This window comes from Ambystoma mexicanum, chromosome 7p (assembly GCF_040938575.1).
Source record: "Ambystoma mexicanum isolate Mex_15411 chromosome 7p, UKY_AmexF1_1, whole genome shotgun sequence".
Lineage (NCBI taxonomy): Eukaryota > Metazoa > Chordata > Amphibia > Caudata > Ambystomatidae > Ambystoma > Ambystoma mexicanum.
The window spans coordinates 497,370,650-497,398,205 of NC_090939.1; the positions used below are offsets into that span (position 1 = coordinate 497,370,650).

Genomic DNA, 27,556 nt, shown 5'->3' on the forward strand with positions numbered 1-27,556 from the left:
TTTAGATAGGCGTTTAACCAACCCATTTGAAGTTCAATAAACACACTTCAACTATGATCACTTCTGTATGTCTTCACCGTTTGGTACCATGCCTTCCTTACAGTACCCAGCCTTTCAGCACACTACACTGCATTCATGTCAGTTTCAGTCAGGGCTGTCTCAGTCACTATCACACACAGAAACCAGACACCGATAACACAGAATATTAGTACACTTCAGACTCCATTCACCCAGGTCCCACTCCTAGGGTGTACCCAAGGCTCCAGTCAGTCTGACAGGAGGCAGCCCGAAAGCCATATTTGGTATTTCCACCCAACAGTCAGTCAGGGGGAAGAGGCAGGGCTCTCCAGGACTTTGGGGAAACAAGGTAAAAGGCAATATAAACCAAGAGGCCACAAGCACCATCTTGCCTTCTATCAGGAATCCATTGATTCCTATGGCAGGGCCTGAGTGTCCCAAATAAGGAGGACCCTCTGAGCCACTGCCAAGTCAGCATGTAGCTGCCACCAGCTCATACCCTGCTCTGTGGGCAACACACATGTGCCCAAAAACATACTAGGGGTACAGGATTGTACCCCTACCCATCAGTGCTCTAACGGTAGCCCATGGGTGTTCCCCAAGAGGAAAACATGAAGGTGTACTGTCAGAGGTCCAGGCTGGACGTTTGTGGAACAAGAAGTGGTAGAACAAGGACTTGGAGGCCCCGCCCTTCCATAAGGCATTTCCAGCATCATAATGTGACCTTTCTGAGATGTAAAGCAGATCCCGGAGGTGAGCAGGACCAGTTTGTTTTAATAAAAAGCTCAAATTGAGTACAAGTGTTTAGAGTGAGCAGGACATGCAATGGTTAGCCATGGGTTCCTTTGTGATTTAAATCTGGTCATGCATTTATACAAAAAAAAACAAAGAAGGGATCCAAACAAGAATCCTTTCAGTTTCCAGGACTATCTGACCTGGGCAGAGACACTGAGACCCCTTGTAAAAGCCACTAAGATGATTGAGGCAGGTTTGTCTGTTTTATTCACCCGTTTTGGAGCAGCGCCTGGCTAGAAGAGAGTAAGACTAGCAACAACACTGGTGAGATAATGGAAATTGTAGAGCTCGTTGGACAGCAAACTCACAACAAGAACGATCTAGGGAGCTAAGAATGCGATAGAGGCTGTGAGTTCCAGCGAGGAAGGGAGTAGTTTCTTACCTATAACTCCATTTCTCCAGCGTTGGTATCTTTCATGGATTCACATGCTGTGAATATTTCCCCATCATCAGGCTGGGAAACCTCGGTAACTATAACTTAGCGTTTTCCTATGGGACACTTCGACTCTTTAGTGTCATATCAACATGATGTACAGATTTTGCACTACATTGATGACATTCTGATACATGGAAAGGATGAGCAGAGTGTGCAGATGCACTTAGACCCCATTACTGAGGGTTTGAGAAAGGGAGGATGGGAAATTAATGAAAAGAAATCCAAGGTCCAGCGGAAAACGTGATTTTTCTAGGAATTCAGTGGCATAATGGGCATCGTGAGATGGTGCAGAAGGCTAAACAAAATATCCTTGAGTTTACTACACCTGTGAAAAAGGAACAAGCCCAACAGTTCATAGGGTTGTTTGGGTTCTGGAGACAACATATACCACACTTGGGGCAGAATTTAGTGCCTCTCCACAAAGTAACACATAGGAAATCCGAATTAGAGTGGGGAGAGGAGCAAGAGAAAGCATTTTAGTTAGCAAAGCATACTATTCAGAGAGTGCTCGATTTATGGCCGTTAAGGGAGAGGGAAGAGGAATTGAATGGGTCTGTACATGAAAACTATACCAATTGGAGTTTGTGGATAAACAGGACAGGAAACGTGTTCCTTAGGGATTTTGGAATCCTAAGTTGCCCGAAGCTGGTGACCGATCTACTCCCTTTGAAAAGCAATTCTTGGCATACTATTGGGCTCTTGTGGATACAGAGCAGATGACGGTGGGTCATGATGTATTGATACGACCGTAAATTTCGATAATGCAATGGGTATGGAGCTCTCCTAAAACACATTGGATAGGACATGCTCAAGAGGCTAGGATCATTAAATGGAAATGGTACATCCAATATCGTGCCAAAACAGGGAAGGGTGGAATTACCTAATTACATGAGAAAGTAGCTGGTGTTGCGTTGGTTGATTTGAAACCTTCAGAGGGGACCCACATTTGTGAGTCTCCTGTAAAATGTTGAGTACCTTACAGGGATTTGACGAGTGAACAAACTGAACATGCTTGGTTCACCAATGGGTTAACTAAATGTGTAGGAACGGAGCAATACTGGAAGGGAGTGTCATATAATCATAAAACAAAGAAAATCTTGACAATATCGGGGAAAAGGAAGAGTAGTCAATTTGCAGAATTGTATGCAATTTATTAGGCATTGATGGAAGAAGCGCCTGGATGTTGTTATATATACACTGACTCATGATCTCCCGCGAATGGACTAGCAGTGTGGCTGCCATCATGGCAGAGAATGGATGGAAGACCCATGCAAAAGAAGTATGGGGAAAAGAACTGTGGCAAGATATAGCTGAAATGTTGAGGCATAGTACAGTAAAAGTGTATCAAGTAGATGCACACTGCGCGACAGATTCATTCGATCGTTGGTTCAATTCTGTTGCAGATGAACACGCCAACATTTCCGCTATGGACGTGAGATGTGAGGAAGATTATCTGGAAGGGACTGTTAAGTGAGCACACCAGAAAAGTGGGCACCTTGGAGAAAAGGCTACTATCAGGTGGGCACAAGATCAAGGAATTAGCATTCCTTTAGAAATAGTGAAAACAGTAATTTTGCAATGGCCAGTGTGTCGGCATCTGAAACAGATCTATTCCACGTGTCATTCATGGTACACTAAAACAAGGTACTTTCCCTGGTCAAATTTGGCAGAGCGATTATATGCGTCCGATGCCAATTAGCAGAGGATATCAGTATGCATGCACAATTGGGGACATATAGTCAGGATATTTGATGGTTCTAACATGCAAAAGAGCCACGCAATTCAACACTATCAAATTGTTAGACCAAGTGGCAGTATATTATGGAATACCTTTACAAATTCAAAGTGACAATGGGTCACATTTTACAGGAAAATTGATTCAAGACTATTGTCAGGAAAAGGGTGTTGAATGGATTTTCCACGTCCCCTATCATCCAGAGGCTTTGGGATTGAATTGCTTGAGCGAATTAATGGTTTGTTGAAAGAACAGTTGCGAAAAACTGGTGATGGTAACTTAAAAGGGTGGCATGAACGCATCCTAGACACATTGCAAGTGTTCAATAACAGACCAAACACCAATGGTGGGACCCCATTGATGTGCACGTTAACGCCAGACTTCCAAATTAAACCAAACAGAGCATTTGAAACATTAATATACTGGGAAATATCACCTGGAGAGCTAGCTCCTTATCGAGCAACACCAGAATCGGCAGGGGTGGATTTACATGCGAGGGAAGTGATTAGACTTGAACTCAGAGGAATCAGTGTTACTTATACAGGGATAGGGTGCAAATTCCATCAGAACATATGGGATTAATTGCCCTAGATCTGGATTAGCATTGCGAGGAATCCAGGTATTGGGAGGGATTGTTGATGCCAACTATCAAGGAGAGATAAAAGTGATCCTAATCAAAAGTGGAGAGAACATGCTACTTATCCATAAAGACGATAGGGTGGCACAGTTAATTATTGTACCTGTAAAGTTGTCAATGGTAAATAAGGGAGAGCCACCCACTATGATTACTACACGTGGTTGATAAAGGTTTTGGTTCATCAGACAGAATGGTTCCGGGAGCGAAAGTTTGGTTTGAGAAACCTAGTGGTCTGCAGGTTCCGGCAGATGTAATTGCAGTAGGTGAAGACCAAGCTGTTCTTGTAATGGAACCAGGAAAGAGAAAATGGAGTCATGTTCTCGCTGACAAATTTTATTTACGTGAGTGATGTACTTCACTGATATCTTGTTTCTTTTGCGATTTTGTTTTCTCCAGACCCTCTTTATGATTTTTGCGCTTGTGGGTTTGTGTGGAGAGCATTCAAGAGGGTCAGGGAACACACAAGAAGAGATGGCGAATGTCTCCATCGTGCAACGGAATACAGTGATCTGGATGACGACTAACAGCTTTGATATTGCCGCTTTGCCTGATGCCGGATCAAATGTGTTATATTGTGGATCCTGGAGATGACGTTGTCGACATGGGCGTGATGTTTTGCTCCCTTCCACGGCCTCCATGACTTTTGTGCGGCATGGCTATGCTGCAATTGTCGGGCAGCCTGAGAATGTATGGGTCTTTTTGGCCCGTCATGTGTTGAACATCTCGCACTTTTGCTTGGCTGATGTTCATGATGTACCAACGCCGGCCCCTATCTTGCGGCAAGTTTTCGGAGTACTGCATAATGACTCTCTCGTGGAGGAGTCAGATGTCAGAGGCTCTTTCTGTCGATGAGTACTGCAAATCTTGTGCAGACACTGATCGCAAAATGGAGGAATATGGCCCCTATTGTCACCTACGATATTGCTCCTGCTGATGTTTGTTACTTGATGACTTGTGATCCTCAGCTCATTGGCAAATGTCAGCAATTGGACTTGACTGATAAACAGAGTGGCACTGACTTTTAAAATTGTTTATGTGCTCGATCTATGTCTGTTTGTACTGATGTGTCTAATAATATGTTCTGTAATTTTACTGCCAGTCATATTCGGCATGTGAACCTTCCTACAGGTTGGCTGTTTTCCTGCGTTAACCTTAGTCTTGTATTCCTGCTAACATTTCTGGTGGCCCTTGTGCTTTGACACGCCTCAGTTTGATGAGGTTTTACCTTGCAGCCTGCTATTCATTTTTCTACACGTTCTGCTCATCATATTGGCCTGTCCCCGGACTGTGATTCTAATGTGCATTTGTTGTCTGAACCAGAGGTTGTGGCACTCACATTTTCCTTAGTGGGTGTTTGGGGTTTAGCTGCTGGGGGCTTTAAATCCTTGATTAGATTAGCCTGTGTAGTAGTTAAGGGGCTTAATGAAACCTCTCAAGCTTTGATGGAACTGTTGCTTGATAACAGAAATTTCAGGAAGGCTATTTTGCAAAACAGAGCTGCTATACATTATTTGTTTTTGAAACACAATTTGGGTTGCAGTGCCGTTGAAGGGATGTTTTTTGATTTGGACGAACGTTCCCATTCTAGTGAAAGGCACATTGGAAATTTGAAGGACCACAATTCCCAAGTCACTCAGGACCAGGGCGGGAGCTCGTGGGATCACTTGTTTTCATGGATTCCGGAAGCATTGCGTTATGTTTTTATTTGTATTTTTGCTGCGTTTTTTGGTGTTGTATTTCTTGTATTCCCAATCTAGTAAGGATGTTTAGTCAATTTCAGAAACCATTTTGTGTTTCATTGGGCTATGGCAGTTGATTGTCCAAAGGGTGGAGTTTAATGCCTGTGTGAAAAGGAGCTCAAACATGGTGCCGGTACGCGGCCCTTTTGGATATTCACTTCCAAACCGCAATGAAAGTCTCCGTTTGTGAGCTTGTTTAGAAGGCATACACTACGAAAAACAAAATGCAATACTCCGCAGTGACCACTGGATGTCGGACTATGCACAGCCTGTGATTCTAAGCAGATTAACAAACATCAGAAATTATGTTATGAAACAGAGGAGCTCACTATGAAGGATAGTAGTTGTATTTTTCGCTCAAGGACGAGCCAAGAAGGGAGTCAGATGGGCAGGTGCATTGAAAAGGGGTGCTGGGAAAGCGCGTGCGGATGACAAGCTGGGTTTTTCCACTACTGTCTGGAGTTTTTTCCGCTCTTTGCTTCCCATGCTTGCTGTCTGTCCTTCGGACAAGGACAGTTTGCAGCCTATGAGGGGCAGGGATTTGTCCCCCATAAGAAGAGAGGTATCCTGATTAGGAGACAGAATTGTTACTCCGGGTGATTAAGTTTCGCTGAGAGGGAGGACGCCCCGCTCCAGATCCCGTTAGAACGTGTGATGTCTTTGCCTACCTGCCTTGGGAGTGGGTAGTGTTGTCATGACTGAGATTGAGTTTTCTCCTACAACTGCACTAACTGTGATGTAGACCCTTTGTAACTATACTCGTTTTGTGTGCTTATGTATAACCAATTGCATTAATTCCAACAGTTATTTGTATGCTTATAACCTGTGTGAATAAAGTGCCTGTAAAGAGCCAATTATATTCCAATCATTGATCTATGTGCGTATTATTGCCTTCCTGAGTCCACAAACATTTGGTCTGTTTAATAGGGTGAGTAGTTCTAAGGTTGTTACACGTGTCCGAAAAAGCAAAACAAGCCCTTAATATGACTCAGAGAACAAGTGTGGAAGATCTCCCTCCAACGTGACAACCGATTTTTCAATGGCCGGTTACCGATAGTGCCGCAAGCCACAAACGCGTCTCAGCGATGGTCGGGCCCTAGGCACTCAAGACAGAGTGCACGGGGGTCCGAGGCCGGGAGCAAGCGGTCGCAAGACACACATCTCGTGAATCCTCCAGCAGCCGGCATGCGCCGGGGAAGGCAAGGCACTGAAGGGATGTGAAGAAGATAGAAAAACAAAATGACAGGGAGCAAGCGGAAAGTCAAAAAGTCTCTGCGCCTAGCTGCAAGTTCCGACACTGTCCATGCAGAAAAAAAGTGACTGAGGTGAGGCGCAGGAAGGTGGGGAGTGGGTACGCCCGAAGAAGCAGCACCAGAATGCTATACTAATTTTAAAGAGGAAGCAAAATTAGTTGCTGCTAAATTAAGTGTTACTCACCAGAGTGACTAATTTACTCCTAGTCCATAGTCTCAGTTCCTCCATCCTGTATGGGTGTCCCTTGCAAGGTACGGGAACGCAACCCCTTATCCACCAGAAAAAGACTGTTCCCTTTAAATTTACTGGCACGTGGGGGCGCAGGCTTCCTTAACCCCGCCCAATGGCGCCATACCTCATTCCCTTTTTGACGCTTTGGATGTATTTACGCTTTAACAACCTGACTAGTCTTATTATAGGGGGATGGATGGTAGGACGCATGGAGTAAAGAAGACTATGAACTAGGAGTACATTAGTCACTCCGGCGAGTAACACTTAATTACCCCTACATCCTGTCCCCTTTCCTCCATCCTGTACGGGCAATTACAACTGACACTACACCTGGGGAGGAGAGCCTGACCTTCTAGGCAAATACATTACGCAGCAGCGCTTGGCCGAATGCTGCATCAGCATTGGAACGGGTATTCAAGCAGTAGTGCTTGCAAAAGGCCGAAGGAGTGGCCCATGTTGCCACCCTACTGATCACTTGCCAGGGAACATGGCGCTGGAACAAGACTGTGGTCGCCTTAGCTCTTACAACATGCACATGCATGCCCTGCGATGGATCATTACGCTGCACCTTGTATGCCTCCTGGATCGCTGACGTCATCCAATGAGCTATGGATGCCTTGGAGGCTAGCGTTCCAGGCCTGGAACCTCCAAATGTTACAAACCTTGCCTCCGTTTTGCAGATGCCCTTTGTTTTGTCCAGATAGAATTTCAACGCCCTCCTGACATCCAGGCAGTGGAGCGTTTTCTCTGCATCTTCCTTGGGATCCGGGAAGAATGTGGGGAGTACAATCTCCTCTTTGATATGGACAGATGATACCAGCTTCGGAAGAAACTTGGGGTGCGTGCGGAGCACAACCTTGTCTTTGTGAAATCTAGTGTAGGGTTCTGAGGTGACTAACGCATGGATCGATCTCATTCTGCGAGCTGACGCAAGACCATCCAGAAGGGCTATCTTTAGAGTGACCAACTTAATGTCTGCTGTGGCCATGGGTTCAAATGGTTTGTGTGCTATAGCACTTAGCACTATATTTAGGTCCCAAACGGGATGCAGCCGTTTGACCAGGGGGCTAAAGCCTGGTCAACCCCGTTGGATGTTTCTTTACTATGGCATTTGCCGAAGACAGGATCATAGAGTCAGAGTTCAAGTACGCACCGATGGCGGCCAGGTACGTTCTGCAGGTGTCGACCTAGACGTCAACCCATGCAAGGTAGGCAGAGAATTATAAAACTTGGTCGAGGGTGCACGTCAGTGGGTTCACCCCATGTTCATTAGCCCAAAAGCAGAATCGTGTACATTTACTTTTGTACTGCTTGCACGTGGCCTGGCTCCTGGCACTTTGAATAATCTCTAGATTGTCGCTGGACAACTGAAGGTGCTGGAGCGTTTGCTGCTCAGCAACCAGGTCGCTAGGGCTAGCCTTACCGGAGAAGGGTGTAGCACTGCGTCTTCCTCCTGTGCTAGTAGAGTAGAAGAGGGCCCTTCCCGAGGGGCAGTATCTCCAGCTGAAGTGACATCTGTTGCCGGTCCGAGAATCAGGGGTGCGCCAGCCAGCGAGGAGCCACGAGGATGAGCCCGAGGTTCCTGATCTTGCTCACTACCTTGTGCACGAGTGGTGTGGCTGTGAATCTGGAGTGCGTCCCCTAGAGAGTTGCATCCCCTTCCTCCCCAGGACGTAAATTGCTGACACGTCGGATTGTGTACTGTCGCAAACAGCTCTTTTGTGGGGTGACCCCATCTGCTGAACACTTCCTGGAGAACTCTCTCATCCAGATGTTGTGGGATGGAGACTGGGGCACCGTGATGACCGGATCCCTAATCCCAAGAATATGCTAAATGCAACAGGAGCCTTCTAATGCAGAGCCTGGTGTAAGGGACCGCTAGGAGACATGCTGCTAGTAAGCTCAGAAGGTGTTTGACCACCAGGCTGGGGTGATTGATCTGCTGCGGAAATGGGAGACTGCTTATCGAACTGCTGTCACCTTGTCCCCTTGGAGGAAAACATTCTGCTGCGGTGTGCCCCACAACAGGCCCAGAAACACTAGCGTCTGTGTAGGTATGAGCTGAGACTTCTGATAGTTGATAAAAAAAAACAGGTTGAATAGGGTAGAGATGAGCCTGTCTGCTGAGTCTCAAACCTGCTCTGGAGAAGTACACCCAACTAGCAAGTCGTCGAGGTACTCGTAGACGTGCAGCTCCTCCAACCTGAGGAGAGCAGTCACTGCATTGATGAGCCTCGTGAAGACTCTTGGGAGCTGAATTTAATCCAAAAGGATAGAACCTTGTACTGGAAATGGAGGACCATGACCTGGAACCCGAGGAAGGCTCAGTGAGGCTGCACAATGAGAACATGGAGCTATGCGATCTTCAGGTCCAGGGAACACGTCCAGTCTCCTCCACACAGTGTCTCGGCAATGAGCGCTGGCGTCCCCATCTTGAACTTCTGCAGGGGTAGGTAAAGATTCAGGGAAGACCGATCCAACACCACTCGCAGGCACGCCTGGTTCTTCATCTCGATAACGAAGATGCAGGAGGAAAAGTGGGAGGCCTACTCTATCGCTTGCTCTCTACAAGGTAGAGAATCTCTGCTGCAAGATGGTGTGATCTGTGGGAGGGGAGAGGAACTCTGAGGGGGAGAAGGAAGAGGTAGCCGGAAGCCCCAAGACACCACTGAGATGACCCATGCTTCTGTGAACTTAGCCCGCCAAGCCTGACACGGCAGGGCCAGCCTGCCCCCAACTGGGGTGCTGTGGATTTGAAACGCATCATCATTGTTACTTTTGGTCAGAGGCTGACGTAGAGAATGGGGACTGGAAGAACCCTTTATTTGATGCTTTGAGGTGTTTTCTCTGGTGCAGACTGGGAGACCTGTCAGGCTGTCTGGCTTTGCGGTCCTGCAATCCGCAGAAGCAGCCAAATGAACACCCCTTGTCTGAGGGGGACTGTCTGTGAAAACTGTTTAGCTACCCGTTTGGTAAGAATGGCCAGAGACTTTGCTGTCGGAGAGTTGCTCTTCTTCCTATCAAGTTCCTAATCAGTGGAGGAATGGAAGAAATCACCCCCATCAAACTGAAGGTCGACGATTCTATCCTGCACATTTGGGTTGAACCTGGTAGCTTTCAGCCAGGCCGTGCGCCTCATGTCTGTTGCCAGACAGATTGCTCTGTTAGCTGTATCGATGCGGCATACCGGAGACTCCATAATGTCCTGAGCCACGAATTTCACCTCAGGTGGCCCACTTTGAATGAGGCTTGCTTGTCCTTAGGGATGTCGGGCATAAAACCTGTGATTTCCCCCTGCAGGCACTGATTAGCCACAGCAAGGATGGTGTCTGCGTTAGCCTGCCTGAGGTGCAGCCCGGTGTAAAGGACCAGAGGAAGGGGGGGGGTGGGTCCCTACTTCCGCTCTCTATATGGTAGAGGAGAGGTACAGAGGACCCCTGCCAAGATTCTCCATTAAGGTAGCAATAGATGAGCAATCAAGGCCTAGCTTCTCAGGAGGTGATGCGGCTGGTTCTTAAGTACAGTGTAGTCCCCATGCACCCACAAAGGAATGTCCGCACACTGTATTAGTTAAAACACAGTCTTTATATAATTAATATTCAAGGTTATGTACAATATCACAATAACTCACTTTGTACTCAGTTATCTATAATGGCAAATATACAGTTCTACGTGGTACCACAATTACTACTAGATCGATTTAAAGTGCATCAACTGTACGGTTAAATGTCACACAAATCAGTTTGTAAGGGAAACCAACAATAGAGATAAGAGGAAAGAAGTTGGTTAGAACAAATGGCAGAATACTGGCCCCAATACCTAAACACAGTTGTGTGTGGAGATCCCCCACCCCCAACCTGGGCAACCTGTAGAATAAAGATATCACAAGCACAGTCCATATATTGTTCAAAGCGACTTTCCAATAGTTCTGCAACCCCAAAGTACCTGGCGTTGTAGCATTCCTCGTCGGGAAATCGACGACCCTTCTCGAGTGCCCTCTCTTTAAGGCAGGAGTCACGGGTCGAACATCCGACAGAGAACAGGCTGAGCTACTACGGTGAAGTGGCAGCTTCTTTCCTAGCGGTGCTCGTCAACAAGAGGCATGCGGGGCACCTCGATGTTGATAGTTCTGGACAGCAAAGAGTTTGAAGAACGGTGGCCCAGCAAGAGCGTTGAGTCGTCGGCTTCTCTGTGGTCTTTGGGTGGCGGGAAACCCACCGGCGGATACTCCTCGGCGCGTCGACGGCCTGGCCTTCTCCAGCGGGATCAGACGGGCAATGCTGCAGACGAGAGCGTACTTGCACGTTGCATTCAGGCCATCCTTCTCCATCCAGACACTCAACACAGAATGTGGATTCGGACAAGTACCACACCATTCAACACTACACTGCATTCATACCAATTTCAGGCAGGGCTGTCTCAGTCATTGTGTCAAACACCAGAAACCAGACATCCACAACAAGAAGTGCATATTCGTCACACACTCCATTCACCCAAGTCCCACCCACAGGCGTACCCACAACATACGGTCGTTGGGAAGGCTCCAGCCAGTCTGGTCAGCACTTCCCCACACTACCATATATGGAACTTCCACCCAACAGCCAGTCAAGGGGAAGGGACAGAGTCAGGGCTTCCCCGGACTTGAGGAAGATCAAGGTCACAGGTGATGGAAGGCAAGAGGCCACGGGGGCCATCTTGTCGCCATCAGGAGTCTACCGATTCCAATGACAGGGCCTGGGCATCCCAAAATGGAGGACGCTCAGGGCACCAGTCAATTCAGCACAGAGCTGGCATCAGCCCATACCCTGCTCTGTGGGCCACACACAGGTGCCCAAAAACATACACCAGGGGCACAGGGTTGTACCCCGACCCATGGGTGCCATAGGGGTATCCCATGGGTCTGTTCACCAAAACCAAAAGAGAGCTGCACCGCCAGGGGTCCCACATGAACTCCTGCGCTGAAAATACGATGGAACACACAATAAAAAGCAGAAAACGACAAGGATACAGAGGCCCTGGCCCTCCAATGCATTTCCAGCATCACACCTGGCATTTGAGTAGACCTTCTTATTGTACGATTTGTTTAGGAGGGCTGCCGTGGCAATACTTGATGAGGAGGCCTGTGGCTTGTCATACCATGAATGCTGCAGCAATAACTGATGACAAAGGCTGCCGGTGCGTAGAGAGCACTATGCCGTCCCCCTCGGCTTGTCTCAACCGAGCATCCAGCTTTTTTGATGGGTTGCGTGCAGAGGGGCTTGAGCAAGCCCTTTTTGGCCAAAGCCTCCATATCCTTTTGTAGGGGGATGCCAGACCTCGCCTCCGCCCTGATGCTCAGGACCTCCGCCAGAACTCATGCTTCAGGAAGCTCATTCTGGGGCTGAGGGATGCTCAGGTATTCTGACAGGCCGGCAATCCTGTCATGGAAGGCTTTTGCCGTGGATGGAGTGTCCTGCTACTCCTCGTCTGTGTTCTGCTGGTCCTCTGCCCCTGGGTGGGGGTGGCGCCCGTTACCTTTCGGGGCTCCTCCGTGGCTGGGGTTTGCACCTGCACTGGGGATGCTGGGGCCTAAAGAATGGGCTGCTGCGGGTGGTGGAGCCGGAGGAGGGGACATGGACTGTGTTGCCGTGGGTTGTGCCGGCGAAGCCGAGTACATATCCTTAATAATGCCCCTGTGAATTGTGCCCATTTGTGGGGACAGCATGAGAGACATGAATTTGTCAAAAAGCCTGGCCTCACAGGCTGGCTGTGCGCGATCCTGCACTGGGGGCGGGTGCGAATATGCCAGCAGCCTCCCCATCAGTTGTCCATACATGGGGGTCTCTGGACCTGGAACCCGAGATGTTGGGGTACAATGTGGTCTAGGTGTCAGTGGTACCCAGTCCGTCCTAGGAGCAAAGCTTGCCCTTTGATGATCGTCGGGCTGACGTGCATCCGTGCCTGCCTGCGGGGCTTCCCACATTTGTTGATCGGGAGTGGCGCCATTTTGTCTCGAGCCACTGCCATTTTGTCAGCGCCTTGAGCATGTGGACTTCTAGCCGGTGTGTTCCCGGGCTCAGCCAGCATGCCTGAATGCACTGGCTCTGTCCTGCACCTCAGGTGTACACCTGGTAGGCTGTGAGCCCTCTGCCTGCCGGCCGGTAGTGCTGCCCGTGCATAAAGGCGCCCCCTCAGGTAAGGATCCGATAGAAGGGCAATGCCCCTCAGGATGGGTCCCGGTGGTAGTAAAGCTCACAGGCCCCTCGGCTGTGGGACCGGTAGGGCCCTTGGAACCCTCTGCCATGAGGCCAGTAGCTTTGTGAGCCTCTATGCTTCCTGACCTGGTGTGAGGGCCAGGCTGACCCCTCTTGCCAGAGGGCTTCCCCAGGAAGAAGTCGCCTCTGCGGGGTGATTTGGAAAATAACACATCTACCTTCTTTGTCTTCCTCCAGACGTCAGAGGCGTCCTGTTAAACAGTTCCCTCCAATGTTCGAGTCGGTATGCAAGTGACCCAGGCGTGAGGGAGTAGCACACAGAACATCTGTCCTAACCGTGGTCCTCACCAGTGCATCGGAGACAGAGTGCGTGGGGATCTGCTGTAGGGAAGGAACCATTGCATGACAGGCACCTGCTAAAGCCAGTCGGGGCTGACATGCGCCGGGGACAAACGAGGTCGACTGGGTTCCCAAATCTTTAATAGAAAAAGAAAAGATAAGATTCCGGCCTGACCCAGGAGTGCTGGTGGAGCGGTCCGTTCCCATCGATGTAGAAAAGGGGACTTAGGTGTGGCGTCGGTGGGCGGGGTTAAGGGAGCCTCTGCCAGTAAATTTAAAGGGGAAGTGTCTTTCTGGTGGTAAAGAGGTTCCGTTCCAGTCCCTCACAAGGGACACCCATACAGGATGGAGGAAAGGGGATAGGATGTAGGAGTAAGGTTCCGGTATCGTCCCCATGTTGGGTGATGCCTACAAGGTTGGAGGAAAGGGCAATGGACATACGAGTATGTGTTAAGTTAGCCTTTTAAGATGTGCAACCGCATTACAAAAGAGGGGTGCAAGTACCTAATAAAGGAAGCTTTCCATCTGACATGCTACTTGATTATGGCTGTCTTAGCACTGTGGGTTGATGGGTCTAGTGGATATTGTTTTGAATTATTGTCTTGCCATTTACCCGACAACAACTGACTAAGAGAGACCAATAGAGTTATTTATAGATGTTTGTCCCAAACTCCTTTCAAAGCCTTATAGACAATATTAAACAAAAAGGAACAAACCGTCTTTCTCTTCTACTTATTCTCCAAACTCTACCCCTATTCCCCACACACGGTCTGTGGACCAAATAAGGACCGCGCATAGGGTTTTAAGAATCAAATGAAATACAATTTTGTTAAAGAAAAAACATAGCACATAGTAATCTTAAAAATCAATACATCTAAAAAGAATGTAAAACATAGTGCACTTTAGTTAAAAAACCACAATGAAAGTTCTAAATCAGTTTTAAATAAAATACTGAGAAAAACTTTCACAAACCTGCGTAGGTGTCACCTATACACCCAAAAGAAAACTCCTGCCTATACAAATCTAAACAAAGCAGTACAACACAAATGTAGCACCTTAAAACAACCCCTGTTCTTGGTTTGTTAAAGGTCTGTTATTAATCCACTGTGTTAATTGTCTACCCCTTATAGCCGCTACTGGGGTGACCGTAACCAATAGATTGGTCAATGTACAGCACCTTATAGTTTAAGGTGTTTGAATGCTATTGCCATTTACCTGACCATGCTGCTCTTATTGACATATAGTTAATTTTAAATAAATAAAAAACAATTTTACTTACTTTATTGTTCTTTAAACCGACATACCAAATATCCATTACCAAAAATTACCTTTTTGTTGCATTTTTCACAATGATATGCATTTGCACCTTCCAATAAGTCTCCTTTGACATATTGCTCCAATGAATCAAGCAGGTTCTGATGATTCCTAATATCTACATTCAGCGTTGTAAACGATTCCTCACATTCGTACCTACAAAAAAAATGTTCAATCCATGTCATATGAAGGCAAAGATATAGATGTAAAGCAGAGATATAGATATAAAGCAGCTTTTACAGTAATAAGGTGTGGTGTAGCATACATCACAATCAATAAAACAGTCACACACCTTATGACAGGGGGTCTTAAACACAGTGGGCTCCTCAGATGTTTTGGACTACAAGTCATGATCCTTCACTGACTACCCTGGCTAGAGCTGATGGGAGCTAAACGATCAAAACCTCTGGAGAGCCAAAGCCTTGGGGTAATGGTGGGTATGATGAAAACCTTGCTTTCTCTACCGCTTATTTTTTTGAAATACCCCAGATGCTAATCATGGACCAGAGAACCCCCTTTTCACGGTCTCACGCCACCGACACATTACCAGCCATAACACTTGGGCGAAGCCATGAAGTATGAACAGCATTTGCCTGCCGAGAGAACATTTATTGGATACATCCCACCAATGCTACACTTGGGACCGTATTAGGCAACTGCGAGGGATTATTCTCCAAAATGTACAGTAGAGGTTGCTTACTGGCTCTAAAGCAGGAAATTAGGGATCCAAAATATGTCATTAGCTGTTTAATTGGTGGACTCATTAGAGAAGTCTAGACTGGGCTGTCAAGTGAAGATTGGCTTAGAGTGGGAGAGTTAAAGAAACAGAGTAACATTTCAACTTTTGGGCAGAAAAAGGTACGTTTTGACTCCTTTGACTCATAATTAAAGAAAGGCAGTTAAATAAATCAATAGGAAACACTTTACATTCTATAGTTCGTAGATGGAGTAATCAATAGCAACAAAATTGGTAGGGTCAACAGCATGGTCACAGAAGGTTTAGGGTAATCAATGTCTACAAGCAATCACAGGGTGTGCCCGCCATGACATTTAGCAATTTTTTTTATCAAACTGCGATGCCAGAGACAGATTAGCATCAGTGGGAGATAGCCCTGATATTAAGTGTTAAGATGGATGTCTGAACTCTGACCTGGTGGGCAGAGGTTCAGAAGGCCAGCCTAGTTTCTTGGAATAGGGTAAACTTCTGGACAAGCCAGACAATCAAGGTAGCATTGGCAGCGGTCAAGACTAGATCTCAGGAAGGGTGAGGTTGATCGAAAGCCCACAATGATAGCATACACAGTAAATTATACCACAAATTACTCTCAGTCAGGTGTATACATCAAAAATAAATGTACATTTAAGGCCTTTCAAGTCAAACACAAGATGAAACCACAGCAATATTAACAATTCTAACACAACCTTATACTAGGGAAAATATATACATTAACTATTGGCCTAAAGCAATATTAAACAAGTAAGGATCTGCAACCTGTAACAGGAGAGAGTCAGACAGTGCAAATGTACTTCATGCAATTCTTCAGGAGTCTCAACCCTAATAGGCAGTCCAATCCCTACAAATTGTGGAGCCTTGTGCTCAAAAGTACGTTTAGCGCGGCGAGCTAGATCGTGGATGGAGGTAAAAAACGGGCCTCTTCAAGGGGATGTAGCGTCGTAGGAAGGGGGTAAAACGAAGAACAGAGTTCCACTATTCGAGGAGGGTTTCCACAAGGGCGCAGAGCTAATTCTGGAATTCGGGACTAGGATGGTAGTTCAGACATTCCTAACAAAGGTGTGGGGACAATCTTGCGTAAAAGTTTATGGATGGGCTAGGGACCACTGTTAAGTGTTGCAGGTACTCACAGACCCTCGAGACAGTCCAGAGCAAACTTTGTCAGTCTAGTCCAGTTCTCTCGCAGGTTCGAGTCCAGCAGTTGCCTGTCTCTCTGGCACTCAGGGGCTGCGTTCCAGGACCTCAATTTGTGGCGGGACAGTGGCCTTTTCTCCTCTTCGGCGGAAGGGGATTGGGCCAGTTCCACTGCAGGTCGTCTTAGGGCACAGCAGCAAAGCACCCACGAAGCTCATCACCACAGCGGGGCAACACGGGTACCGCGTAGGCTCGGGTTTAGGCGGACTCTCCCAATTCCAGACCTACGAATGCTATGTGTACGAAACCCAGTGGGAGAGTGCCTTCTACCAAGAGTTTATGGTTCCTAAAGTCTCAAGTCAAAACTTGAGATGGCAGCGATTCCAGAGCAAAGCTTCCGTACAGGCTGGTCAGTCCAGGAATACTTGCGAAGGGCTCGTTTGCAGGTTAAGCTGAGAGTAGTTAGTCCCACTACTCCAACGGGTCGAAGTGCCCTTGCAGGTCTTCTATGATTGATGAGAAACCAGGGCTCTGACAGGACAACAGTGGGGTCAGTGTGCCAAACCTTCCAGCAGTTCCATGGTTGTTTCTTCGGTTCAGGATACTTGGTCCTTTACTAAGTTCAGTGAGAACTCAGAAGAGAACTCAGCATAACCAAGGGCATCCAATGGGAGATCTGCTCACATTCAACCATCCCAGACGGGGACCAATCATGGACCATGGTGGTCACAGTCATCCCAGCACACCAGACATCCTGGGACCCTGGATGTGTATTGGAACTTGACAGCTCCAGCCCACAGTCTAGGGGACCTGGGGAAGGTAAAGGGACAACATGGCCAAAGGACAGCAAAGGACTTTGTGGCATGGCCATTTTAGGCACTGGCCACAGTTCTGCGGTAAACGCTGTTTGGAGCATTGAAAAGAGTCAAAATGCTTTAAAAAGTAACTGCTGCCACCAGCTCTGTCCTGCGCACACTTGTACAATCACCAAAAAATCCTTTGAGGGCGTCTAGGGCCTTAAAAATGGAAAATAGTCCCCAGCACACTGTACAGGAGGGTACATTGTGCACTAATAAGTTACCAAGAAATGGCAACAAAGTGAAAGACTAAGGGAAACAAAGTCTCCCACTACTGACGGGCATGTCAGTTTCCCCAATAGCCCAGCGGAGTACAGCAGAAGGCTGGGCTCCACTGGAAAAAGTCAGGCTAGGATGGTCAGACAAAAGCAAAAAGTTGGGGGGTTCATAACTGGAGGGGAAATTACACATTAATGGAAATCATTCCAAACATCAAGTTAGCTTAATATGCTCAACAAGGAATACATTACTTCATAGATTCACATGCTGGGCATATTGCCCGTCAGGCTGGGAATCCTTGGTAACAGAGCAGTTTAAACAAACTGAAAACTTTCAGTCACGTTTGCCCTCTAGTACAGTCATTTTGGGTCATACTGCCCTCAGCCAATAGGAACAACTCCCTTAACTCCTCCCCTGTCGGCCAGCTTCAGATATGGCAAGCACCCATGAGTAGCACTAAGAGACAAAAGATGAGCATTGCGGGGAAGGTGGGAGGGTCGCATGTGAATCTATGAAAGATACCAATGATGGAGAACCGAAGTAACAGGTAAGTAACTTATTCCTTCTCCAACATTGGGTCTTTCATAGATTCATATGCTGTGAAAAGATTACAAAGCAGTATTTAAACAATAACTATGGGCAGAGGCAAGCTCCCAGCACAACCTACCACTGGAGATTTAGTAACCTCACGCAAAAAGATTCTGCAGAACTGACTGGCCGACTCTAGACTCTTCTGCGAAATCTCGGTTGACACAGTAGAACCTGGTGAATGTATGCACAGATTGCCACGTAGCTGCACGGCAGATGTCAGGCAGCGGGAACCCAGAAAGGAAAGCAGTGGTTGCAGCCACCGATGGCAGAAGGAAATGCAGGCTGCAATCCATCTAGAAATGGAGGACTTCCACAGAGCATTAAATGACACAAACAATTGTACTGTAGAACGGAATGACTAAGTACGCGCCACACAGTACTTGAGGGCACACACCACATCCAGCGTTTACAGTATTCGCTCAGCTGGAGACATTGGCAGGGTAGAATACAGGCAGAACCACTTGTTGATTGAGATGGAAAGAGGACGGCACCCCAGGCATAAAAGTAGGGTTAGTGCGCAGAATAGATGTGTCCTTGTGAAAAGTCAACAAGCTGTTTTGCAGGAAAATGCTTGAATTTCACTGACTCACCTGGCTGAAGTTATGGCCACCAAGAAAGTGGGTTTCCTGGAAAGATGCTTGATGGGATGCCTGGGGCATAGGCTTGAAAGGTGGCTTCATGAGCTTTGCGAGCAGCACATTCAGTTCCCACGCTGGAGCTGGGCGACGGACAGGTCATAAAGACAGAACAGCCCAGTTCACCACTCTGTGGTACCACAGGGATAGCACCCCTGTGGAGCAGATGTACCTGGAGATTGCAGCGAGGTGCACTTTGATTGAAGAATGTGTCAACCTTGACCGAGCCAGAGACAACAAATAAGGTAAGCTATCTTGTGGCCGGACGGCCTTAGGCTGCGACTGAAGGTTCCTGCACCACACCTGAAAATGTTTCCACATGCTTTTGTACCACTTCGAAGTGGACAGAGCTCTTGTCGGTCCAACAGTTCTTGGTCGTCTTGTGGAAGGGACAAAGATCCAAATTCTAAGAAAACAGGACCTGGGCCGACAGATTGAGCCAGGCCTGGTGGTGGTGCCGCACTGCCCCCTGGTTCCTGGACAGGAGAGCCTGGTTTGAATGTAGCTTGAGAGGAACAGCTGACAAGAGGGTGAGGAGGTGCGAGTACCAAAACTGTCTTGCCCACGGAAGGGCCACTGATATCAATTTGCATTAATACAGTGTGAAGATGCGGATGACTCTAGGCACCAGCGGGATCAGGTGGAACACATACAGGAACTTCCCCTCCCATGGAAACACAAAAGTGTCGCCGACGCTCCCCGGATGGGGGAATCTTCAGGCAAAGGTCTTGCACAGAATGTTGTTGAAGGTGGCAAAAAGGTCGATCTCCGGAGTGCCCCACCTCTGGAGCAATAGGTGAAGCTGATCCTCGTGCAGCTCCCACTCGTGGCAAGAGTGCAACTCACTGCTTAGGGAGTGCGCTAGAGTATTCTGAATCCTCGGCAGATTGAGAGGAATCAAACATGTCGTGCTGTAACACCCAATACCAGAGGGCCTGAGCCTGCTTGGATAGCTGCGGGGGACCTGGTTCCTCCTGCCTTGCGGACAAAAAACATTGATGTAGTATTGGTCGGTGTAGAGCTGTACCACTTTCCCCGCCAGCAGGGGAAGGAAGGACTTCAGAGACCAGAAAATCACCTGAAACTTCAGCAGGTTGATGTGCAGGCTCTTTTCCTCATCGGACCATAGGCCTCTTGTGTGCTGGTCCTGACAGTGGGCGCCCCAGCCCTCCAGTGAGGCATCCACTATAACAGTAGCCAGATGGCCCAGAAACCTGAAAGGAGCACCCTTCACCAGATGTTTTCCTCAATGACCACCACCGAAGGCTCCGCCTGAAAGCCTGTGTCAGAATGATGCGGTTGTTCCAGGACCCCGAGGCTTATATCCACCGTGCAGCCAGGAATTGCTACACCGGCTGCATGCCTAGCCTGCATTGAGTGATCAAAGGGATGCACAACGACATCTCCAGCAGAAATCTGTAATTACTGACCGGGATCATGTTGGCACTGCTGAGGCAATGCACCTTCACCAGTAGAGCTGCCACCCTCTAGTTCGAGGGCCTGGCGGTGCAGGTTTGGGTGTCGAGTTTTTTGCCGAGGGAGAGTGCCTGTCTTGATGGAACTACGCACAACTTTGGAAAGTTTGTAGAGAATCCTAGCTGCTGCAGACACTGGATGGTAGCTGCGGTGTTGAGAAACGCCAGCGGGTAGGAGAGGGCTCTCATCAACTAGTTGTCTAGATAGGGGTATATGTGGATGCCCCTCTGCCGCATGTCCTCCACTACTGACGCAAAGCACTTGGTAAACACCTGCAGAGCAGAACACAGGCCGAAGGGAAGGGCCTGGAGTTGATAGTGCACTCCTGCCACCATGAAGTGTAGGTAGCGCTGGTGTGAGCGGAGAATAGGGATGTGAAAATAAGCGCCTTCGAGGTAGAGAGATGCCAAGAAATCTCCTTGTTGTAGCTGGGACAGAACTTTTTGCAGCGTCACCATATGAAACGTTTGTACCTTTAGGAATTTGTTGAGCACCCTTTGATCTAATATGGGCCTCCAACCAAAGGGGGGTTGTTGTGCAGCGCCTTTTTTCTTACCATGAAGTAGCAGGGCAACTTTGTCCTTTGGCACCTTCTCCACTGCCCATTTTTGTAGCAGAGCTCCCACTTCTTGAGGCAGGAGGTGTAGTAACTTCTCTGGCTTGTGTGCAGGAGGAGTGTCCAGTGAAAAGTCTACTAACTCCAGGGAGTGACCCTGCTGGAGAAATGATAAGTTACTCGCCATAGTGACTAACACACTCTTAGTCCATAGTTACCTTTCCTCCATACTGTGTGGGCGTCCCCTTGCGCTTCTTTGACAGCAGAGACCATCCCACGGGATATGGAAGCCTTAGAGGCCTGATAGCCTGGTCTTGAGCCTCCAAAAGTGACAAACAGGGCGTCTGATTTGTGGAAGCCCTTGGTCCTGTCCCAGTAGAATTTCGGGGCACGCCTGACACCCAGGCAGTGCAGCACACTCTGTGCTTCGTCTTTGGGATCGGGAAAAAACATAGGAAGGACTATTTCCTCGTTCAAGTGGAAAGCAGACGGAACCTTGGGCAGAAATGCCGGGTGAGTCCGCAGGACTACTTTGTCCTTGTGAAAGGTAGTATATGGTTTCAAGGCGACCTGCGCCTGGATTTCGCTGACTCTTCGTCCCGAGGCAGACTAGTAAAGCCGTCTTGATGGTGACTAGCCTGATATCCATGGACGCCATTGGTTTGAATAGTTTGTGCACCAGGGCACCCAAGACTATGTTAAGGTCTCACACCGGGTGCAGTTTCTTGACGGGCGGGTAGAGCCTTGAGAGCCCCGTCAGATGTTTGACGATGGGATTGGAGGAGAAGATGCCTTCCTCCGAGTTCCTGTAAGCCCCAATGGCTGCGAGATATGTGCGGCAGGTGTCCGAGTGGGCGAGGTACGCCGAGAAGGAGAGCACGTCATCCAAGGCGCAAGCCAGAGGGTCGATACCCTTGGAGTCTGCCCAGTGGCAGAATTGGGTCTATTTGCTTTTGTACTGGGCCCTTGTAGCCTTGCTCCTGGCGCACTGTATGATCTCTAGATTGGCCTGTGAGAGGATGAGGTGCCGAAGCGTTACCTGCTCAGGTACTACGCTGTGAGGGCTAGTTTCCCTGGCGCCGGGTGGATGACCCTGCCTCCCTGCTGCACCAGATGATGTGCTGGGCCTGTCGGAAGGTGAATCGGGGGCCCTTCCGAGAGACTGAGGAGCTCCGAAAACCATGGCCTGGCTGGCCACCATGGAGCTATTGGAATGATGAGGAGTTGACGAGACTCCTTGATCTTGCAAATTACCCTGTGAATCAGAGGCGTGGGCGGAAAGGCGCAGGCCTTCATTCTGGTCCACTAGAGGTGCCGGGGCACTGACCATGCCAGGATGCGAACAGGGGACACTTCTTGTTGTGCTAAGTGGCAAAAAGATCCACATGGGAGTGACCACACCTGTCAAAGATTTCCTGAATAACGGGGTCGTTTAGCCGCCACTCGTAATTGTCCACTCCCAGCCTGCTGTGCCTGTCCACTTCCAGGTTGGATTCCCTGGGGAGGTGGACTGCTGTGAGGTAAATGTCATTTTCCAGGGCCCACTCCCACATGCTGACCGCCAGTCTGCACAGAGGAGGGGATCTGGTGCCTCCCTACTTATTGACGTAATACATGCTGGTCGAGTTGTCTGTCTGCATTGAGGACAGCCTTGCCCTTGAGAAGTGGTAAGAAGGCCCTGAGCGCTAGCCAGATGGCGTTCAGCTCTAGCCAAATGATGTGGTATTCCTGCTCCTGTCGAGTCCAGGTGCTGCGGACCGAGAGACCATTCAGGGGTAGCTTCCCAGCCCTCGAGCGAGGAATCCGTGGTGACGGTGGCCTGCGGAGTGGGCTTGCCCTTCCGGAGGTTGTAGTCTCTGGACCACCAATTTAGGTCCGGGTGGAGAGACGGATGAAAGTTGACCAGCTTGGATTCAGAGCCCCGCTCCTGGTTCCATGAGGCCGCAAAGTGCAGCTGAATCCTCCTCATCCGTAGTCTTGTGTGCAGGACGGCTAATAGGACCGCTGCCATTAGACCCAAGAGATGTTGGTACCACCATGCCAAGGTCACTTCTCTGCGGAGGAAGTGGGTGGTCGCCCTCTTGATAGCCGAGATTTTGCCCGCCGAAGGAAATACCTTCTGGGAGCCAGTGTCCCATATGAGGCTCAAAAAAGTCAGAGTGCGTGGGTTGCAGCTGCGACTTCTTGAGGTTGAGAGAAAAGCCCAGATCGTGCAGTGTTCACAAGGGCATGGGAAGAGTGGTGAACCGCTTCCGGAGATGTAGCCCTGATGAGCCAGTCGTTGTGGTATGGGTAAATGTGGAGGCTCTGCGATCTGAGGAGGGCCGCCACTGCATTCATGAGTCTGGTGAAGAGCCTGGGGGCCGAGTTGAGGCCAAACGGAAGGACCTTGTACTGAAAATGATAGCCCATGATCCTGAACCGGAGGAAAGAGATAGTGCTGCCAAATCAGGACGTGTAGGTATGCGTCCTTCAGGTCCAGGGAGCACATCGTCACCCTTGTCCAATGTCCCTGCTATAAAAGCTGGCGTAACCATCTTGAATTTTTGCAGGGATAAGGAGAGGTTGAGGGTGGAAAGGTCCAGCACAACTCTCAGGCCCGCCTGGTTCTTCTTCTGAATGGCGAAAATCCTTGAGTAAAAGCCAAAGCCTCGCTGGGAGGCTGAAACTTCCTCCACTGCCTGGCTCTCTAGGAGCAACCGGATCTCCGCCAAAAGAGTTGTTGTCCCAACCTGTGGGAGTGAAGGGGAGGAGGGAAGAGAGGCTGGGATAGGAAGGCAGTACCCTGTGGATACTACGGAGAAGATCCAGGGGTCCGCGAAATTCTGGTGCCAGAAATGTGCATGGAGGGCAAGCCTGCCCCCCAGTGGAGACACGTGGACCCGAAGGGGCGTGTCATGCCTTCTTTCCCTTGGAGGCTGTCACGGAGGAGGATGACTGGAAAAAGCCCTTACCACCTCCCCCCGCAATGGGTGTACGATATGGGCGTGGTCTTTAAGGATGGACAACGCCTTGGTCATTTGCGAGCGGTTTTTCTTTTTGTCCAGCTCTTCATTCATGGAGGAGTGGAACAGGCTCCCCCTCCCCCCTCGAACGGTAGATCTAATATGCGTTCCTGGACGTCCAGGTTGAATTTTGTTGCAGGCTGTCCTCATGTCCGTGGCAATGCAGATGGCACGGCCAGAGGTGTTCATATGGGCCACTGTGAATTCCATGAGATTGTGCGTCACCATCTTAGCCTCAGCTAGTCCCACCTTAAAACGTGAATGGCTCTGGGCGGGGAGTTCTGGAAGGCAGTCCGCAATTTCCCGCCATAATCTTTGGTTGGTGGCAGCAGGCATGGCATCGGCGTTGGCCTGACGAAGATGCAAGGATGCGTTGGAATAGAGTTTCTTGCTGTACGCCTCCAAGATCATCTCATCCTTGCCTAGCAGCGCCGCAGAGGGGGCGGCTAAGGACGAGTGAGGCTTGAAGTACAGTGATGCTGCAGCGATCACCGAGGAGTGCAGCTGAGGATGGGCCGAGAGCAAGAGTGTATCCCCCTCCATCTGCCTGTACTTGGCGCCCAGGCATCCATAGACCTGCTGGGCCGAGTGGGGTTTGAGCCAACCCTTCTTGGGCAGGGAGACTACATCTGTTTGCATAGGAATTCCAGTTTTGGCAGAGGGGCGTTGCGCGAGGACTTCAGCCAGGACTCCCTCTGCCGGCTGCTCGACCTCAGGCTGGGGCATTCAGAAACTCTGCCAGCACAGCAAGACGTTTGTGGAAGGCCCTGGCTGAGGATGGCGCGTCAGGATCCTCCTCCTCATCTGTATTGTGTGGATCTGAGGATCCTGTGGAGAAGGAGGAGTAGTTGGCGCAGGAGGCTGGGGTACAGGGACCACGGCCAAAGACTGAGGAGGTGGCAGAGGCTGGTACGGAACCGCCTGAGGAGTCGACTGGGGAGCCGGAGGCGGCTCCGCCGGGGCACCGACGGAGGTGTCTGTGGTGCCGCTAGCATTGCAGGAAGGACTTCCCTGATGACGTCTTTGATGATAACCCCCATACGAGGTGACTTCATGAGGCCGAGGAACTTCTCAAAGAAGACCTCTTCACTGGCCGAGGAGGTGGCAGGGGGTGCCGACTGGGTAGCAGGGAGCTGCTGGAGCCGCTGCATACCCTGTCCATATGGACCCAAAGGAAAGCTGCCCTGCGCAAAAGAGGGGTAGACTTTAGGCCAAGTACCTGGTTGAGGCCACTCCCACCTTGACACTCGTTCTTCACCGAATTCCTGCAATGGCGTCGGACGGATGCCTCTGTCTAGCGCAACAGCCATTTTGTCAAGCTGCCTGCCACGTGCCTGCTAAGTGTTGCTCAGCCCGCTGGGCCCTGCCTCGTCCAAGACTCTTGCGTGTGGATCACGAGGCCTACCCTGCTCCTCGGGCCTAGGCCCGGTAGGTGTGACACCCTCGAACCAGGGGTCGGTAGAGCTGCATTTAGGCACCCCCTCAGATGTATTGCCGGTATTAGGGCATGGCACCATGGCCGAGGGTGAAGACCCGGTAAAAGAACCTTCTGGTCACTCAACGCTGTCACCGGGAGGATCCGAGGATCCCTCAGCCTGGAGGCCGGTAGCTGCAGCAGCCTCAGTGCACGTGCTGGTAGAAGTACCTGAACGGTCCCTCCCACGCGGGAGAGTCCCTGGGAAGGAGTCTCCTTTGCGGGGGTGCGATGGAGAATATCGGCCCTGCCTTGGGCCTGGTCCGATGTTTCAAGAAGTTCTTGAGGTCCTCTGGAGGCGACTTCTGGAAGAGCTCCCTCCACCTGGCTAGTCTGTTCTTCAGCGATTTCAAGGACAGCGAGTCACATGCTGAACAAGCTTGCCAACCGTGGTCTGGGCAAAGGCAATTTAGGCAGAGGGCGTGGCGGTCTGAAGTTGGGAATAGCCCGTTGCAGGCTGGACACCTGCTGAATCCTGTAGAAGTTGACATGAGCCAGAGAGGAGCGTGACACCTGAGGACCGAGTACCTGAATGACAAAAAGACAAAAAAGACAAAGAAGTATCCACGCGTGGAATTACACGGCCGAAGCCAAACCCAGAAGCGCTGGTGAATTCAGCCCGTCGACGCAGAAAAGGGGACTTCTGTGTGGCGCCGGAGGGCAGAGTCAGGGAAGTGCATGCTCCCTGGACAGGTGTTAGGCAGAATTATATGCAGTACCCTTTGGGAACACCACACACAATTAAGACTACAAGTGACAGTACAAATTTACCTTTGGTACAAGCCTGTACTACACAGTTAAAGTGGTAGCGATGGCTGAGCAGCCAGACTTATCTCAAGAGTAAGTGAGCAGTATCAGAGTTACACAAAGGACAGCAATTACTATGATTCGGGCAAACACTGACTCAAGGTTTTCAAGTAAAAGAATATACGTTTCACTCTTCAGATGTATAACATTACACTATTATAAGCAGTCTAAAAAAATCACACTCTTAATACACCACACCACTTCCCTTAATTTCCAGACAAGTTAAGTTCAGAAGTGGGAGCAAAATGGCACTCCAGCAATTTAAAAGGGAGCGAAAGACAAAGTTAATAGAAATTAAATCACACCAACAGGTAAGTACTCAGGGCAATTGAACTAGAGGAACTATAGTGATAGAATCAGGTAGCAAAGGGTTAGGGCCAAAGCCAATGGTCAAAAGTCTTTTGCTCAAGATCACACAGTTCAGGATAGTTTGCGGCAAAGTTTGTGCCACGAATTCCGGACGAGGTTGGTTGACAGAAAAGTTAGTTAAAAGAGAAGAGAAGGACAAGCCCTCGGATTGGAGAAAGATTTCAAACACTTTCACCGCGGATGGACGTAATGAACAACCGGATTTGCACAGTACCTTAAAACGGAGAGGAAGCTGTAGGTGAGGTGGACGTTCCTGGTAGTTCCTGCAGGCTCACGGTTCCTGAAGTGACTGTCGGACTGACAAGAAGTAGGAAGACTGGAGGGTCCTGCACTACCCAGGGAAGAAGCAGCAGAGCAAAGCAACGAATAAAAGGTACACTCCTAAAAACCCAAGCAGGGTCCGACCTTCCTGGCTATCCGGCCCACTGTAGCTCTGTACAGCGAATTCGGCCAGAGGAGGGGTCCTGGCTTGTCGCACCAGCTCAAGGAAAGACTTTTCCTGAAGGATCTTCTCTGTCGGATTCTGAAGATTCGGACCTGCAGCAGGGCTGCACCAGGCTGTTCAGTCGTTGTAGGGGTCCTCTTCTTCCAGTTCCTCGTTGGTTCTTTCTTTCCAGTGGTGACTCTGCCTTTCCAGTCACAGAGACCTGCTTTTTATGCAGTTGTCCCCCTTTCATACAGCCTGGCTGTCAATCACACAGCAGGGTGGCTGGCCTGGCAAGGCCAGTCCCCTTAGCCAATCAGACAAGAGTCACAAGGGAACCCATGGCAGGTGTCCGAAGATCCCTCCCTCACATCTTGCCTACCCAGACTTTCAGGCGCCTTAAGGAGGGCTTCTGTACAGAAGCCCGTGAAAAGACAGCAAACAAAGGAATCATCCCCAGTTTGGCGCGCAGAGAAAAACACGAGAAAGACTTTAACAAAAAGAAATGGCGAATAAACCCAGCCAGAGCCAAAATAAAATGTATTTGGTCAAGCGGGTTTATGTTCGAGGCTAATATAATAGCC

General features: G+C 49.3%; 1 protein-coding gene across 3 annotated transcripts in view; it reads right to left on the reverse strand.

The window, feature by feature from the left end:
• USP9X (ubiquitin specific peptidase 9 X-linked) overlaps positions 1 to 27,556 on the reverse strand; it is a 2,614,063-nt gene that overhangs the window by 578,705 nt on the left and 2,007,802 nt on the right. For all 3 annotated transcript variants that reach the window (XM_069636534.1, XM_069636533.1, XM_069636535.1), the window contains exon 34: positions 14,707 to 14,848. In XM_069636534.1, coding sequence (XP_069492635.1) covers positions 14,707 to 14,848 — 142 coding nt within the window. The remainder of the gene's footprint in view (positions 1 to 14,706; positions 14,849 to 27,556) is intronic.